General features: G+C 43.1%; 1 protein-coding gene across 1 annotated transcript in view; it reads left to right on the top strand.

Annotated features, from left to right (window-relative positions):
• thsd7bb (thrombospondin, type I, domain containing 7Bb) overlaps nt 1–19,686 on the top strand; it is a 47,223-nt gene that overhangs the window by 13,086 nt on the left and 14,451 nt on the right. Inside the window, exons 3-10 of the mRNA XM_077202849.1 lie at nt 46–294; nt 663–823; nt 2,901–3,056; nt 3,489–3,689; nt 9,302–9,493; nt 15,436–15,676; nt 15,763–15,878; nt 16,004–16,136. Coding sequence (XP_077058964.1) covers nt 46–294; nt 663–823; nt 2,901–3,056; nt 3,489–3,689; nt 9,302–9,493; nt 15,436–15,676; nt 15,763–15,878; nt 16,004–16,136 — 1,449 coding nt within the window. The remainder of the gene's footprint in view (nt 1–45; nt 295–662; nt 824–2,900; nt 3,057–3,488; nt 3,690–9,301; nt 9,494–15,435; nt 15,677–15,762; nt 15,879–16,003; nt 16,137–19,686) is intronic.

The following is a 19,686-nucleotide window of genomic DNA, read 5'->3' on the forward strand; positions in this document are numbered from 1 at the left end:
TAAATATAAATATATGACACTATGAAATTTCTTTCTCACCTCCAGCCTCTGCGACCATGACAACAGTCCAGTAAACTTTCGTTCATGTGTGATGCCCAGAGACTGTAAAGTGTCTGATTGGTCACGGTGGAGTCCATGTTCAAAGACGTGTCGGACATCTGACCAATCACCTGGCTCCAGAAGCAGGAGCCGAAGCCTGAAGAGAGCAGCCATTGGTGGAGGAGAGCCATGCCCCGCCCTGGAAGAAAAAGCAAACTGTAACATTCTGGAAGACACACTGTCACTGTGCCCAAGGTGAAGAGACGGCATTGCCAGAATTGTGCATCCAAATCTTTTCAAATGTTTTGATTTTCTTTAAATAGTTATTAAAGTCTGCAAGAATTTATAATTCACCCTATCTATTTCTCATCTGTTTCATCCACATAAATTGTTCAAATCCACACCCTTCTAATTGATGTGCAAAATGATACAAAATGTGCTTGCATCTTATCAACAACTGATGGATTTGTTTTTTTCTTTTTAATAATCTTTTTCACGTACGTCATTATATGGTAGAAAATATATTTTGCTACTTCTGTTTCATTGCAGAAGACTAAACAGATATGACTCTTTAATTTTGACTTGAATTGTCTCGTATGTATTTTAATTGGCTGGAAATACAGGTATGAGTGGAGGGTAACCAATTGGAATCCATGCCAGGTGACCCCTCTTTTGAGTCAGCAGGACCATCGCCATAGCAATACCAGTTTCCTGTGCGGAGGCGGGATCCGGACCCGAGAGGCATATTGTGTCAGGATCCATGACAGCACAGTACCATCCCATAGTAAGAACACTGTTTTAGAAAAAGTATACAATGGATTAATAGCATAGAATTATGATTTATGAATTATCATTTCAGACAACATTTAGTTTTTAGTACCATGGTAGAATCACAGTCTTATTTCAATTCAAATGCACTGAAAATTTCTGCCTAAGAAGAGCTATCCGAGTAATTTATGAGATTCCATTTCAGTAAGGATGTTGCCCTAAAAGACCTTTTGATTTGGGATCAGATTGCTAATAACAAAGGCCAACTGACAGAACTATAAGCAAATGTGAATGAGACTCTCGAATGACAGTCTTTTTTAACACTAAAAGCATAAACATTTTGGGGAATTTCTAGATAACTTTCATTTTATTTCATCCTTTATATGCTGTTGAGACTCAGGGCAGAACACTAAGGGGGAGATTTAGTTTCCTCTGTGTTTCTATTTTTTGATTTAAATGGTAATCTGTTGGACGGATTTGAATTGCATTTATTTTTGTTCAAGCTTCTGTAAGATCTGCAAAAATAGTTTGAAAATACACAGAATAGGGTACAACCTATTAATGCATTAACGCAGCGCTGTTTCACTTGGTCTACACTATCACACTAAACTGCATTTGAGTGTATTCTATGTGTTAATTTGTCTGTATGAGACTAGCAGTAAGCTAGATGAACATTAGGATAACATACTGATCATATTCTAATTTCATCATGTTGAGCTATATAACATTGATTAGTTTTATGTACATTTGCTCACCTGTCTAATAAAGTACATGCAAGTGTGGCATCTCTGTCAAGTCGAAGTTTGTCGTGGACGTGGAGCTCTCGGCATCTCGAAAACGCCACACTGATATTGATCCTCGTTTTAGTTCTCTTTTTGTCCCAAAGTCTGCTTGCCATGGTCCATAATGTTTGAACGAAACAACAACAGCGTGAGCTTGCCGCTAGACGTAACGCAGTTGTGTCGCCACGTGTGTCGCCATGGTTACTATGGCAGTATGAGCGGAAACCAGGGACAACATGGATATTACGTCATTGACAGGCGACAAGTGAACATGGACGAGCCATTATTTAAAATTGGAATTTCTCTGAAATCAAAAATCTTTGTGAACTTTTGGGATATTTTAAGTACACAACTGCAGGAAATACAGTATACCACACTGTGCAAGTGATTTTTGGATATTTTATTACAAACATCTTACATATTGTTGCTTTAATAATGTCTAAGTTAATACTTGTTCAAAACAATCACTTAAGCTAAGTTTGTACTATTTTCTGTTTATTTTCATAAGAAAGAAATAATTTTTGTTCAATAAATATACAGTCATTAAAATATGTTAATATAAAAGTACATTTTAAAAATAAAGAAACAAAAAAGATAAAGTAAAGATTCTAAAGTCATTGAAGGAGATCCCATAATATTTTAATATAGATTTACAGTATTAACAATAAATTATATTTTATTAAATAATATTATTAATGTTATATTTTGAAATATGATGGTTTGATTATAAATATGGTGATTATCTCTAAGGTGGACACCCAACTTAATAAGTGATATTTACCATCTGAATCTAACCATGTCATGTCAACAAATGAAAAAGTCAGCCAACTATTTACTATCATGTTTAATTATTGTGCCTTTTCCCCAACAGCAGGGGCGCATTTACCCCAAATACCATACTTTTACATATTATTCCGTTATTGAAAAACTGTTCCTTAAATTACCTTGAACAAAACTGATAATCATTAGGAATACCTTTGTCTCAAAATATATTCAATAATTTTATCGATTCTTATTTGCTACTCAAATCTACAACATTTTTGAAAATATCAAATATTAGATCAAATTAGCACAGAATCAACTGTGAGCTGCTGCCCACGACCGCATCAAGGATCAGCTTAATTTCCACATGCACCTTGAAAAGCCGATGTTTTGGAAAGTCCTACGGCAAGTTTTGTGCCGTCTAGTAGTTTAGAGGAAAATAAAATCAAAGACTCCTTTTACCCCGGTGGACCTTTAGCCCCGTTGTACCCTACATCAATGGACGTATTTAGTGAATCTGAAACTGTCTCTCTGTTTTTTCATTATTAGTTAATCGGCCTGTTGGCAGGAACTTGTGCTCTGGGCCTTTACCACCATTGGCTGAGTCTTGCTTCATTCCCTGTCAGAAACATTGTCCCCTCACGCCTTGGTCACCCTGGGGACCCTGTCTCCATGACAACTGTTTCGAACCCCAGGGGAGAAGAGGTGAGAGACAAAAACATTCCATAAAACCAGATCGCACACATTAGATTCGCACCCCCGTCATTGGTTTCTCCTCTCAGTAATGTAAAAAGTGTGTGAATCTCAAAGTGGGCGTATTTCTGACCCTAAGCTCTGGTGCCACCCACTCATTGAGGCGACAGTGACAGGACAGCTGTAGTCCTCTATTTTGTGCAGTCACTTTAAAGCATTTTTCTTTGCGTTCCATTTACTTTTTTTAAATCCATTTTTTTTAATCCATTTTTTAATCTCTCCTCTTCTTTAATGCGCATATATATTTGGACGAGATGTTTGGCTGTTACGCTCCTTAGTTTGCCAGAATGTGGGAACAGTATCTGCTAAAACGTTGGCAATGAGCATGTTTCTGTTTGAGTCATAGCTGATGTTTTTTTTTTTCCTTGTTCCTCATTTTTTCAGGTTTCAGAATGAGGACTCGTTCTGTAATTACCGAGTCTTGGGTGGAGTCCGACAGTTGCCCTCACGTAAACGAAGCGATGATCTGCGATGACCCCTTCTGCTTCCAGTGGCGAGTGACATCACAGGGGCCCTGCGTTCCACGAAATGGATCGTGTGGCCCAGGATCCCAAGAACAGACTCTGGAGTGTTTGTCCGCCACAGGTATGAAGCTCAATTCCCTAATAGTTGTGTGTTCCCTAAATGTGACTTTTCTTAAATAATTTATCTAAACACGTACTAAAAATCTGGGCTTGATTTGGTTGTTAAAGGTGAGTAAAAAAGATTTTACCGTTTAATGTGTTTTGGGGTCAGATTGACCCCACATTGAAAATGACTTTTTTTCATTTTGTTTGTCAAAAAATATAATAATAAGTCCAGCATAAATCTGAAAATTTCTACGTTTAAATCAAGGTCTGGTCCTAGAGCATAAACATCTCATCTCATACACACACAAATGCATGCACGCACACACACACACACACACACGCACGCACGCACACGAACGCACAAACACGCACGCACACGCACACACACGCACGCACACACACGTGTGTGACTGCAACAGAGAGCATTTTTATAGAAATTGGCATATAAAATCAACAAAACTGGCACATATCTGAAAAATATAAACATAAATGAAGGAATAATACTAGAGCACACACTCTAGTGTTTGTCCACTAGAGTGCACAACTCTAGGTCCTTTTTTTATAACACAACTCTAGATCGAAATTATTGTTCTGTGTACCCTTCACTCCTGTTCATTAAAGTTTATTGGTGCTGTTGTTTTGTTTTGTATTATTTTGGTTTTATTTAATTTTTAAAATTCATCTCTGAAAAAACAAACAAACATAAAAGTAGCAGAAGAAGTCCATACAAGTCATAATTATTTCCTTCAAATATTTATTTATATGTTGCCAGATTTGTTTGTAATCTATTGTAATGTTTTGTTCTGCAGCATTTTTTTTCTGTTTTTTTTAGGCAAATAAATAAAAAAATGACATCACTGATTACGTCTATCACTGATGAGTCTATTCTGGTGTAATGTGTCTTAAAATTTGAATGTATGCACATGCAAATGAGAGGATTTTCAGGAAGGAGCAAAATACATTTTTGTCTGTTCCCAAAGCTATTTATAGCTTCAGAAAACTGGAAACATAGCGCACAAGACATTTATTTTTTATATTTTCGGAGCCTGACATCTCCCATACCAATACGCTTATTTCACGCAGCCGTTATGTTGAAATACATACATTTCTTTCATACTTTAGACTATATACAGTGAAATTCATTTATATATTTTTTTTTCAGAAAGTAAAAAAAGATGTAGCAACGAACTAACATATCCTATATTGGATATTAAAGGTCCCATATTATGCAAAATTCACTTTTGCATGCTGTTTGGACATAAATGTGTGTTGGCAGTGTGTGTACACAACCACCCAATAGTGATAAAAATCCACTCACTCCTTTTTTATTAATCCCCATAAATCATCAGCAGTGTCTCCCAACGACTCCCATTTTTCAGAATGCTGTTTTAGTGACGTCACTAAGTACAGGCCCCGCCCACGAGTGTTGACAGACACTGCCGTTTATGATGTCTATGGTTCTAACATAGACCCGCCCTGATCGAGTTCACAGCTGCTGCACTGACGAGAATGTCTCCCAGCGTTGTAGGTGTTGTGTGGCTGGATGTATTAATCCACATAGCTCTCTTTATTTACTCCCGAAATCTGAGGCAGCCGCTGAAGACGAGGTGGAATTATTTAGTTTTTAAAGAAAATGCTCCCTCAACTCTACCGAAATTCGTTTACTAGCGCACTTCTTATATCTTACTGTTTACTCAGCTCTTACGGTGAGTTTCTGAAGTAGCCTAAAACTGATGCTTTATCTTTTGTGTTATGTACAATAAACTTTATTAAACTCATGTTTGATCATCATCCGGACCTGGTCCGAAACAGCAGACTTGTAGGCTATTAATAGTGGATACATACAAGCAGATGACAAATACATCACGTTATAACCGTAATTAAACGTTACTAAACTATACCTGTTCCATCCCTATACAGCACTCTGACTCTGTAGGCATTATTGTCCGACTCCGGGTCGAAATGAACACCGTTACTGAGAGTTTCTGATATTATTATCATCATTCTGTGAGATGAACTTGTCCTGAGACTGAGCGCGAGCTCTTGAAGCTCCGCCCCCTGTGCCGTGCTCATTTGCACTTAAAGGGCACACACTAAAACAGCAAGTTTTTCTGAGCACCAAAAAATGACAATTTAAACATGCTGTAAAAATGATCTGTTGGGTATTTTGAACTAAAACTTCACATACACACTCTGGGGACATCAGAGACTTATTTTACATCTTGTGAAAAGGGGCATAATATGGGACCTTTAACATCAAATAGTGTAAATCGGGGCAGCAGCTTCAGGTTGGTAGTCCAAGGCATTGTTGTTTATCTTTACTTCCGGGGTTCTTCCCACCGGAGCCTCGCTTTCGATTTCAAAATAACGGCTGCGTGAAATAAGCGTATACTGTGCACTACTGTTCAAATGTTTGAGGTAAGTAGTTTTTTTTATATATATATATATATTTACTTTTACTTAGCACGGGTGCATTGAATTGATCAAACGTGACAGTAAAGACATGTATAATATAGAAGGTTTATGTTTCAAATAAATGCTGTTCTATTGAACTTAATATTAATAAAAGTATCCTGACATTTTTTTTTATCCTGGATTCCACAAAAATATTCTTTAACACTGATAATAATAAGAAATGATTCTTTAGCAGCAAATTATCCAATTAGAATGATTTCTGAAGGATCATGTGACACTGAAGACAGCTGAAAAAACATCTTTGCATCACATATAATTACATCTTAAAATATATTAAAATAGAAAACGGTTATTTTGAATTGTGATACTATTTCACAATATCACAAATAAATGCAGCCTTGGTGAGCAATAGAGACTTTTCCAAAAACATTTAAAAATCTTACTGACCACAAACTTTTGAACAGTAGTGTATTCATTTTCATTGTATGGAAAACAGCAGCCAGTTCTGCAAAGGATCTCCTTCCATTGTGTAGAATCATCTTGAGTAAATTGATGAAGTTGATTAAATGATGGCTTTACAGAACTATCTCTTTAATTATCTTTCTCAATCTCATATTTCTTCACCTTCATCCCTCTAATTACTTTCAACCTTCTGTTATCCCCATCCTCAAACTCTTCAGCGATTTAGTTATTTTTACTCGCATAAGTAAATGATCAGCTGTCTTTTAATCTCCTCTCATCTCTCCTCTCCTCCCAGCGGCTATGTGGCATATTTCTTATCTGTCTTCTGTGCTTCTCATTGAGATGAGTTTAAGATCAGAACAGACAGACAGATCCATGTCACAGTGTTGCACTGCAGTTTTGAAACACAAATGCACAGAGACACAAGTTTCAAAAAGCCTTAGGAGTCCTCTAAGATCTTTCATTGAAATGTCACTCATCCATGTCAAGTGCCAGTGCATGTGTTGTCCATCAGCAAGTATATGAGCGGTCTTAAGGGGTTTACTACTGTGTGTGAAACATGTCTGCCGATGTCAGGCATTACTGGAAATAGTGGAGTTGGAATTTTATATGCGACACACACATATGCATTTGTGAGTCCTGACAGCGTTATCTTCCCAGCATGCACTTAGAATGTTCTACAAAATGCAAAGTGAAGCTGAAATGCCAAAGCCATTAAAGTCGAAGTGGAGTTGACTTAAAGTGATAATGTATTTTTGCTGGAGATTTGAGTTGTAATCACATTGGTTAAAGTCACCTTATCTAACTTTCCCATAATAACACTACATTACATCCCAGGTGTTTAAGGAGTTTATAAAACGTCATCTAGATTTGTACATATTCCGTCATGATGGAAAAATACAATCCCATATGGAAAAAATATATATTTTCGGATGCTAAAAAACATTTGAAATACACATAAAATGGCCAGAAAATATATTGTTTATATAGATATTTACATATACTGTATTTTAAATATATTATAGCTGCCGATTTCCTCATATTTGGAACTTTATATATACTGTATATGTGTATATACGGTATATTTTGATTACACTATGGGTGGATGGTCACCAGGGTGTTGCTATGGTTTTTAGCACATTGATGTTTACTAGCTATTTAAATGGTTTCTAGGTAATTGCTTATTGGCCCTAGCAAAGAGCCTGATATTAAATACCCTGTACTTCTCTCTGTGAATATGTTAATGTATGATGATGATGATGATGATGCACTATTTGGACGAGTATTTCTCTGGACAGACATGGTTCAATGGTTCATTTGCAAAAGTTATCACTCCAGTTTTATTGATCTGACTGCAAATTTGATGTTTATGAAGTAGCGTGAATCCTGCTGTCTATCGACAGTCCTGCAATTCTGATGCTATACTATAATTCAAATTTTAATGCTCTATAGGTAGATAATTACTCTGGCAAATTGCTTCTTCCAACAGTACAAATTGGGGGGGGGGGGGGGGGGGGAATCTTGTGTCTGCCACCGTGAAAAGAAAATGTAATAAACCCTTACAACAACAGAAAAGATTATGATTACAATACATTTTAAGAGCTTGGCATCTTCAGACAAGACAGTCTCTTTTTAAAAATGCTCCGTTTGTGCATTTATGTCTTAGGCAACGAATATGATTCAGAGAGATTTATTTTTAGGGCCTGACATCAATTGAAGAAATGTTGCCCCTCCTGCATTTGAGATGTAATGAAGAAATGAACTATTGTGCCTCAATATCTGATTCTCAGAGCAGAGTCTGTCTAGGTTTATTGCTTGCCTTTAATCTTTGTTCTTTTATCTCACACAGGACCTGAAGAGCATCTTTTACTAGTTGATTCTGTGCTTGTATATATATATATGTCTATTGTTCATTCCAATTTCACAAATAAAAAGATGACCTGCGAGATAGTTTTTGTATATGTAAGCTGATCTTTGCTCACTGAGGTAGAGGTTATACTGTAGAGGTATAGAGATTTAGAAGTTTTTTAAGTACATTAAGCTTATTTTTTATTTTATTTTAAGCCCCAACCCCCCTAAACATACTAAATATGGTCATAATTATGTCATCAACATAATTAACTTATGAATTAAGTTTATATTAATAACCCTTAAGCAGAAAACTAACAACATTTAGTGAGGTTAATGGTTAAAAAAAGTGCCAATGAGTCTTGTTTTAATTTATTTATTTTCCTGGAACATTTAGGACACACTTCAGAGTATTTCCCAAACTGAACTGAGTGAAGTTTAGCATTGATATTTTACTTCAGCATTCATTAGAAGATAATGATTTTCAAGCGTTCTGTTAATTAAAAAAAGTGCCTTAATGTTGCCCAATTATGGTCTTTGAGGAAAGAATAGAGTAATCAGGATGCTATTAAACATCTTATTTGCATATTATTCTACTTTAATTAAAGAAAAGTGGTTGTTAGTTGCGAGATAAGAGGAAACTGAGAAATTCCTGTGCTTAGAACAAACTAGCCTATGATAATTATTTCAATGTTCTAATTTTGTTTCTTAGCAATGAATTTAATTACATGTTTTCTTGTGTTGTATTGGAATAAGAAGTTAATTGAATATGCTTGTTTATTGAGTGACAAAAGATAAACATTATAGTTGATATAAATAAAGAAAAAAAGAAAGTGAGATCAGATGCATTTGTCTGATCAGATGCATTTAATCAAACGTTCCGCCTTCATCTTTGCATTATAGGTGAGCCAGTAGATAGTAACCAATGCCCAGGAGATCCTCCTCCAGTCGGGCAGTTATGTGAGATGCCCTGTCCTGGGGACTGTGTGCTGGGACACTGGGGTTCCTGGACATCCTGTTCCCAATCCTGCTCCAGTAAACACCAAGAGGGGAAACAAAGTCGTTCACGTCTTGTTCTGGCTCTTCCTGGGAAGCGTGAGTTCAGTCAGATTAAACATTTGGAGTGTCTACTCACCAAAACCATAGCAAATAGCCCACCTAGTTGGCAGAGGCAATTTACACTAACTCTGCACACCATTGTCTGATGGAGACAAAATTACAACAGAAACCCATCTGATAACAGGATAAATGGAGTGGACCGTAAGTCTGTGTTCACACTACGAGCAACCCACTGCATGTCGCCAGTGACTCGCGGGGAGGTCGCTAGTATTTGTGATTGACATTCACGGATGTTCCTCATGTTGTAGACCAAGGATCAGTTTTCTTGCCGCTACAAACAAACATATTGGAAGGAAAAGACTAAATATAAATGGAATAAATATGGCCGAGAAACAGGGAGTGCTCTTTGCAGAGTCAGCACGGCGAGTAGGCTACACAGAGACATCTATCATAAATTATAGGAAAGCTTCTGACTGCTAAAATCAACTTCTCCAATTTCGCACTCCACTGATCACAATCCCATTGGTTGTCGCTCTAGAAAGTCACTCATCATTTGCGTAAGTTAAACATATCTCAACTTTATCACGTGACGTCACTGCACGTAAAATTGTTTTAGAAATCACCAGCTCTCTATGGTAATGATTGGGATCGTGTTGCTTTGTCGCTTTGTGTTGCTGGTAGTGTGAACGCAACTTAAGGCCGGTGCCGTTATTTTTTAACATGGACCGCCTCAAGTTCGAATCTGCGTTTTATGAACTATTTCTACTCAATTTTCCCATTGAATTTATTGTAAATAAAAATTAAGAAAATATGCGGGAAATGGAAATAAAGTGCCTAACGGGTATTTAAAAGTGGGAATAAAGTGTTTGAAGGGTAGGGTTAGGGGTAGGTGTAGGTGAGCTTTGGGGACAAGTCATGCGGCATCAATTTATGATTTATTTTTTTATTATACACTGAATATATTATTATTTTTGCATACTGTTTATTATATACTACAATACACTGAGGTGCAAATAGCATCTGCCACTATGCACTAAGTATAAATCGCATCTAGCTACTATTTACACTGAGTGCAAAGGAAATACTGCTATTTTCACTTAGTGTTATAGTGACTATTGCTATTTGAGGCCTGATATAGTTCATAAGAAGACACAAGTTCAAGTGATTAGCACATATGTTTTCATTATGATAAAAATTATGGGTAACACTTTATTTTACAGTGTCCTTGTTACATATGTTACATGTAATTACCATAGTAATAACAGTAAATGATGCCTAATTACATGCAATTAACCCTCAACCAATTCCTAATCCTACCCTAACCCTATAGTTAGTACATGTAGTTAATTAATATTACACTGTACTTAAATATTTAATAACACTGTAACAATGACACCTTAAAATAAAGTGTAACCAAATTATGTTATGGTTATGTGTCTTGTAAAAAAAAAATTGTGAGCACTCTTAGAGTATAAATACAAGATGCAAGAGATATATACATGATGCAAAAGGTATATGTAGACATGTTGGAAACCCAACATTTGTTAGAATTGTTGCAGAAAAGCTTAGTACAGCATCTCTCGTATACTGGGCTTTATTAAAGTCCTTTTTGAGATTCTTTCAGTTTAATTATTCACAATGCCTCTTTTTTTAAACTCTATACTCTGATTTACTCTGAGTACAAATCTCTAATCCCCATTCCAAAACGTTGTTTTGTCTTTGTCCTGTCATTCTCAGGCATGTTTCTTTTATTCTAGTCCCCATAAATCAGCTCTTTTTCATTAATTATACATTCTTTTATGACACACTCAAGGACATACCCTGCATTTGACCCCTAAAACACACGGTCCTTTGTCTTTAAGAGAGAGAGAGAATGTGTGTGTGTGTGTGTGTGTGTGTGTGTGTGTGTGTGTGTGTGTGTGTGTGTGTGTGTGTGTGTGTGTGTGTGTTGTGTGTTGTGTGTGTGGGGGAGGACCACAACCGTTTTCAACACTTTCTGAAGGATGACACTGTCACGGAACACACACTGGAGGCAGAAAATCCAAAAGCAGTAATTTAATGTAAAAGGGCAATCCAAACTCTTAGTCATCCAGGCAGGGGTCAAAAGTCCAATAAGGCAATCCAAAACATAAAATACAAACGAGAACCAGTCTGATACAAATAACGGAAGTGTGGGGACATAATACAAGGACTCCGTGACACATACTGAAACAGACAGGGTTATATACACAGGGAATCGACAATGATAATGGGGAATTGGCTGAGTGCAATGATCAGTGATAAGAAACAGCTGAGTGCAATGATGAGACAAAGGATCGTGGGAAATGTAGTTCATAAGTGAAGGACACCGTGGGAAAGGAGGACATCTAGTGGACATCAGGGGAACACAAACCCAACACTGTGACATAACCCCCCCTCTACGGAGCGGCTACCAGACGCTCCATGACAACAACAAGAAACACAGAAAACACAACACAATATAATACAAGAGGTTCAGGAGGGAGGTGGAACGGTGGAGGATCAGGGGGAGGGAAGGTGGGCCAGGTCCATGAAGGGAGACAGGAACAAGGAGTGAGGGTTTAACCGGGGACCGGGGCAAAAAAAATCTATCGGGCATCCAGGGGTAAACACAAAGTCTATCGGGATGCCAGGGTGAAACGCACAGTTCATCGGGAGGCCAGGGCGAGACGCAAAGTCCATCGGGCGGCCAGGGCGAGACGTAAAGTCCATCGGGCGGCCAGGGCGAAGAAGACCTCTCGGGCGGCCAGGGCGGCAAAGACCCCTCGGGCGGCCAGGGCGGCCCCTCGGGCGGCCAGGGCGGCGAAGACCCCTCGGGCGGCCAGGGCGGCGAAGACCCCTCGGGCGGCCAGGGCGGCGAAGACCCCTCGGGCGGCCAGGGCGGCGAAGACCCCTCGGGCGGCCAGGGCGGCGAAGACCCCTCGGGCGGCCAGGGCGGCGAAGACCCCTCGGGCGGCCAGGGCGGCGAAGACCCCTCGGGCGGCCAGGGCGGCGAAGACCCCTCGGGCGGCCAGGGCGGCGAAGACCCCTCGGGCGGCCAGGGCGGCGAAGACCCCTCGGGCGGCCAGGGCGGAGCAGACACCGGCTCAGGAACAGCAGACACCGGCTCAGGAACAGCAGACACCGGCTCAGGAACAGCAGACACCGGCTCAGGAACAGCAGACACCGGCTCAGGAACAGCAGACACCGGCTCAGGAACAGCAGACACCGGCTCAGGAACAGCAGACACCGGCTCAGGAACAGCAGACACCGGCTCAGGAACAGCAGACACCGGCTCAGGAACAGCAGACACCGGCTCAGGAACAGCAGACACCGGCTCAGGAACAGCAGACACCGGCTCAGGAACAGCAGACACCGGCTCAGGAACAGCAGACACCGGCTCAGGAACAGCAGACACCGGCTCAGGAACAGCAGACACCGGCTCAGGAACAGCAGACACCGGCTCAGGAACAGCAGACACCGGCTCAGGAACAGCAGACACCGGCTCAGGAACAGCAGACACCGGCTCAGGAACAGCAGACACCGGCTCAGGAACAGCAGACACCGGCTCAGGAACAGCAGACACCGGCTCAGGAACAGCAGACACCGGCTCAGGAACAGCAGACACCGGCTCAGGAACAGCAGACACCGGCTCAGGAACAGCAGACACCGGCTCAGGAACAGCAGACACCGGCTCAGGAACAGCAGACACCGGCTCAGGAACAGCCGACACCGGCTCAGGAACAGCCGACACCGGCTCAGGAACAGCAGACACCGGCTCAGGAACAGCCACAAGAACTGTAATAGTCACAAAAACAGACACACACACAGAAACAAACACTGGCTCTGGAACAGGCACTGGCTCTGGAACAGGCACTGGCTCTGGAACAGGCACTGGCTCTGGAACAGGCACTGGCTCTGGAACAGGCACTGGCTCTGGAACAGGCACTGGCTCTGGAACAGGCACTGGCTCTGGAACAGGCACTGGCTCTGGAACAGGCACTGGCTCTGGAACAGACACTGGCTCTGGAACAGACACTGGCTCTGGAACAGACACTGGCTCTGGAACAGACACGGGCTCTGGAACAGACACGGGCTCTGGAACAGACACGGGCTCTGGAACAGACACGGGCTCTGGAACAGACACGGGCTCTGGAACAGACACTGGCTCTGGAACAGACACTGGCTCTGGAACAGACACTGGCTCTGGAACAGACACAGGCTCTGGAACAGGCATTGGCTCAGCCTCCGGCTCTGGAACAGGCATTGGCTCAGCCTCCGGCTCTGGAACGGGCAATGGCTCTGCCTCCAGCTCTGGAACAGCAGACACTAGCTCCGGCTCTGGAACAGCAGACATGGGCATGTCCAGGATCCGAACCAGACGCTCCAGATAGTCCAGATCCAAGAAGGCAGATGGCACTGGCTCTGCCTCCGGCGCTGGAACGGATACTGGCTCTGCCTCCGGCTCTGGAACAGGCATTGGCTCTGCCTCCGGCTCTGGAACCGGCAATGGCTCTGCCTCCGGCTCTGGAACCGGCAATGGCTCTGCCTCCGGCTCTGGAATGGGCACTGGCTCTGCCTCCGGCTCTGGAACGGCCATTGGCTCTGCCTCCGGCTCCGGCTCTGGAACAGCAGACACTGGTTCCGGCTCTGGAACAGCAGACACGGGCATGTCCAGGATCCGAGCCAGACGCTCCAGATAGTCCCGGCCCAGGAAGGCGGACGGAACGTGAACAGTCTCTCGCTGGGCAGACGTGACGTGAACAGTCTCTCGCTGGGCAGACGTGACGTGAACAGTCTCTCGCTGGGCAGACGTGACGTGAACAGTCTCTCGCTGGGCAGACGTGACGTGAACAGTCTCTCGCTGGGCAGACGTGACGTGAACAGTCTCTCGCTGGGCAGACGTGACGTGAACAGTCTCTCGCTGGGCAGACGTGACGTGAACAGTCTCTCGCTGGGCAGACGTGACGTGAACAGTCTCTCGCTGGGCAGACGGAACGTGAACAGTCTCTCGCTGGGCAGACGGAACGTGAAGATTCTCTGACTGGGCAGACGGGACGTGAACAGGCTCTCGACCACCTCCTCCACTGCGACCTCCACGGGTTCCACGAAACTTAACTAATCGGGTCCCCTTAAAAAACTCCATTCTCTCCCGCTCGGTGGCTGGGGAAGAGATATTGAGAAACATACCGCTGGATCTTGTGTGACGGAGTCCTTCTGTCACGGAACACACACTGGAGGCAGAAAATCCAAAAGCAGTAATTTAATGTAAAAGGGCAATCCAAACTCTTAGTCATCCAGGCAGGGGTCAAAAGTCCAATAAGGCAATCCAAAACATAAAATACAAACGAGAACCAGTCTGATACAAATAACGGAAGTGTGGGGACATAATACAAGGACTCCGTGACACATACTGAAACAGACAGGGTTATATACACAGGGAATCGACAATGATAATGGGGAATTGGCTGAGTGCAATGATCAGTGATAAGAAACAGCTGAGTGCAATGATGAGACAAAGGATCGTGGGAAATGTAGTTCATAAGTGAAGGACACCGTGGGAAAGGAGGACATCTAGTGGACATCAGGGGAACACAAACCCAACACTGTGACAGACACTGAAGATTGGATCAATGGCTGATGAAAATAAAAAAGTAAACTGTATTAATATTTTAGAACATAACAGTTTTTGCTGTAGGTTTAATTAAATAAATGCTGCCTTGTTAAGTATAAGATACTTTTTTTGACAAAAAACATAAAAAAACTTACCAATCCCAATCGTATACCCCAGTGTGTGTGTGTATGTGTGTATGTATATATATATATATATATATATATATATATATAGAGAGAGAGAGAGAGAGATAGATATGAGTTATATGCCATATACTGTATGCCATAATGCCATATTGCAGTTGCAGTTATAAATAAATATGTTTGGGATATAAAAAGGAATCTTGAGTTATTTTGTTTGGTTGTAGATGGAAAGCCATGTCCTCCGGTTCCTGAGCTGGAGCAGTGGAGACCCTGCAGCACGCACCCATGCACGGTGCACTACTGGGATACTTCACCTTGGCATCCCTGTGTGCCAAACACCATCACAGACAAGAGTGACAGTAACAGCACAGCCCAGATGGAGAATGATGCCACCTGTGGTACGGGGGTAAAGATGCGCCAAATCACGTGCAGAAGAGCTGGGAACGGACACGTACTGCCAAAACGGTAATAAAAAACGAAATATTTCATCCTAAAATCTGTGTACACTTATTTGACGCTAACCTCTATCTCGTGTCTTGACTCTACTTCAGGTGTCCTGAATCCTCTCGCCCTGACACTATACGGTCTTGCCCGTTACCGTGCAAAACTGACTGCATCATCACACCTTTTAGTGAATGGAGTGCCTGTCCCTCTTCCTGTTTATCAGGTAAGCACATACGTACTGTATTCCACTAACCCTAACAACATGTCCTAACTAGGCACAACTTTACAAGCTAAATGTTTGACCTTTATGTATTTTTTTCTATACTGTGATCATCTTTGCTTCTTTAGTGAATGCTACTGCCCCAAACCAGTCTCGTCATAGGATTATTATCCAGAGACCTGCTAACGGAGGTCAAGAGTGCCCGGACACTCTTTTTGAGGAGAGAGAATGTGATCCACCTCCTCTGTGCCCAACTTACAGGTAAAGAGAGAAATGGTTTCATCATTTAAATGGGATTTGGATAAGCCTTGGACATACTAAGCCAACAAGTAAGCTAGCAGCCAGTTAATGTGAAATGTATTGAAACAAAATTAAATTAATTAAATTACTCAAATGCTGACAGGTTTAGTGATCATGTTTCAAAAGTCATTGACTAATGTTGGTGTGGTGTTTTTGACAGAAGTCTCTTATGCTCACCAAGGCAACATTTATTTGATCAAACATATAGTACAATCTGTAATACTGTGAAATATTAATAAAAAAACTGTTTTCTATTTGAATATATTTTAACATGTAATGTATCCCCATGATGCAAACATATAGTACAATCTAGTACATATAGTACAATCGGGTCCCTGCATTCCGCCGCGCTGCCCCACCGCGGGTACATCTGTGGTGCCGTTGGTCCCGCTTGCTCAGTGTCTGGGAGCTTGGCTTACGCTTCCCAGCCAGTCTCGCTGGCTCATCCGTACTATCAGACTCGCCTATGCTATTCAGTTCGCCCGGTGCCCCCCAGACTTCAGAGTAGTGATGGGAAGTTCGGTTCTTTTCCACGAACCGGTTCTTTCGGACAGTTCGTTTCAATGAACCGGTTCAAAAAACTCGTTCACCGGTTCGTTTACGTCATCACGTAATGACGTCATTTAGAGTGACGTAATGAAGTAAATTCTTTAATCCCGCGGGGATCATCGGTTCTCAGATGTCGGACGTGTCCGAAAGAAACAGTTTTCGGTTCAGTGTACTGGTGATTCGAAACTGCAACACTTCTTGAGAATCGCTGTAGCAAAACGCGCGCGAGAGAGAGCTGGCGGCTCCATATGCTTTTGAACCCCCCTCGCTGTACTTTAATGTCATTAACTATAATTACAGTACAGGAATTTCATAAATCTGTCACAGTCGGTTGTAGAGAATGGAAGAGAGGATTCATGCGCAGAGTGAATGATGAGATTTTAATAAAGAAAACGTGAAATAAACAAACCAACAAAAGAATCCAATGATTTCCGAACTAAATCCAACACAGACAAGGCCAAACAGGACCGGTACAGAACTCCACCCGACTAACACCGAAACCATAAACAACGTACGAGCACAGGACAGCAAACACAGGTAGATTAAATAGGAAGGCAAATAAGGAGGGTAACGAGGATAACAGGTGGGACAAATAAACCAATGATCAGATAACAAGGGGGAGGGACCAGACAATGACAAGAGCACATGACCCAACATAACAAAACACTCATGTGCACACAAAGACAGGACAGACATGTGACACTACCCCCTCCCTACGGAGCGTCTACCAGACTCTCCATAAGACCAGGGCGGGACCGGAAGGAAACACCAGGGCGGGACGGGAGGGATCGACCAGGGCGGGACGGGAGGGTTCGACCAGGGCGGGGCGGGAGGGATCGACCAGGGCGGGGCGGGAGGAACAGACCAGGGCAAAACACAGAATCCATCGGGCGGCCAAGGCGAAACGCAGAGTCCATCGGGCGGCCAGGGCGGTGAAGACCCCTCGGGCGGCCAGGGCGGTGAAGACCCCTCGGGCGGCCAGGGCGGTGAAGACCCCTCGGGCGGCCAGGGCGGTGATACCCTCTCAGGACCAGACACCGGCTCGGGACCAGACACCGGCTCAGGAACAGACACCGGCTCAGGAACAGACATAAGAACTGTAACATCCACAAGAACAGACACCAACACAGGAACAAACACTGGCTCTGGCACTGGAACTGCCTCCGGCTCTGGAACAGGCATTGGCTCTGCCTCCGGCTCTGGAACAGGCATTGGCTCTGCCTCCGGCTCTGGGGCAGGCATTGGCTCTGCCTCCGGCTCTGGAGCAGGCACTGCACAATTTAATACTTTCGCTCCACCAGTTGTTTCAAAAACTCATACAGTGATAATACAGTAATTAAGTCATAAACATTTCCAATATTTCTATTTTGTAACCCTTTTTGGTTTGCAACAAAATAATAAAGTAGCCTAGCATGTATTTAGTCCGGGGAAAATAATTACACGCATGCTCAGTATCTCCAGCTCATCGGTTCTCAGTATGTCGGACGCGTCCGAAAGAAACCGTTTTCGGTTCAGTCAGTGAGTGTACTGGTGATTCGATTTCTAAAAACGTGCTGCAGGTGCTGTACCTGTGCGTTCGGTTCAGTAGTACGCGCATGCGCAGTATCAGCTGCTCGTGCTCAGTATCAGAAGCTGCTGCTTCTCTCCTCAGCACGTCTCAGTTCAGTGAACTGTTGGAGTTACTGGAGTAAAATATACTCCGGGATATTGGTTTGTTTCGAGTCCGAGGGACTGTCAGGCATGTCTGAAAGTGAGTAACTTGTGGATCAGCACTGACGCAAGACGCGAACTGTTTCGAACGATTCAGTCCGATTTAGTGTACTGGTTCGACCGGTTCACTAAAAAGAACCGGTGAAAAGAACGATTCGTTCACGAACCGGCCATCACTACTTCAGAAGCATTCCGTCTTCTACAGCCCATACTTTATTGTACCCAAGAAAGGCGGTGGGTTACGCCCAATCTTGGACCTGCGTGTCCTGAACCGGTCCCTTCACAGGCTGCCATTCAAGATGCTTACACAGAAACGCATTTTCAAATGCATCCGTCCCCAAGATTGGTTTGCAGCGATCGACCTGAAGGACGTGTACTTTCATGTCTCGATTCATGTCATCTCGTCCGCTCTCTATACCCTCTTGGGATTTGTCTCTGGTCCTTTTTGCACTTCAGAGACCACCCTTTGAGCCTTTGCAGTCAGCGGAGTTAAAAATTCTGTCCTGTAAAACAGTACTCATGGTTGCAGTGGCCTCCATCAAGAGGGTATTGGACCTGCATGCATTTTCGGCCGACCAATCGTGCCTAGAATTCGGCCCAGCTAACTCTCACGTGATCCTGAGACCCCGACCCGGATACGTGCCCAAGGTTCCCACCTCTCCCTTCCGGGACCAGGTGGTGAACCTGCAAGCGCTGCCTTCAGAGGAGGCAGACCCAGCCCTGGCTTTCCTCTGTCCCATTCGCGCTCTGCCCCTGTACGTGGACAGAACGCAAAGCCTCAGGACCTCATCAGCTCTTCGTCTATTATGGAGGCCAGCAGAAGGGAAATGCTGTCTCCAAGCAGAGGATGGCCCACTGGATAGCCATCGCCTTAACTTACAAAGCCCAAGGCGTGCCTTGCCGGTCCGGGTTGAGTGCCCACTCCACTAGGGGTGTCGCTTCTTCTTGGGCGCTGGCACACAGCGCCTCGCTGACAGATATCTGTAGAGCTGCGGACGGGGCGACACCTAACACGTTCCCTAGGTTTGATAGCCTACGTGTTGAGCCGTTTTCTTCCTGTGTGCTCGCTTCAACCAGCCGGTAACACCGAAGTTCCCGCTTTAGTGTCGGCTTGCTGCACCACTCCCCTCCACATGGAGCGGATACGTGCGCTTTTTTGCTCCATTCGAGTTTCCCACTCAGGCAAACCCTGTAGAGTTCCTCCGCACCCTTTCGGTAGTCAGACTTTGCGGAGCGTCTAACGCCAGGCCTA

The sequence above is a fragment of the Siphateles boraxobius genome, unplaced genomic scaffold (genome assembly GCF_051911475.1).
Source record: "Siphateles boraxobius isolate OS27281-9 unplaced genomic scaffold, OSU_SipBor_1 5, whole genome shotgun sequence".
NCBI lineage: Eukaryota > Metazoa > Chordata > Actinopteri > Cypriniformes > Leuciscidae > Siphateles > Siphateles boraxobius.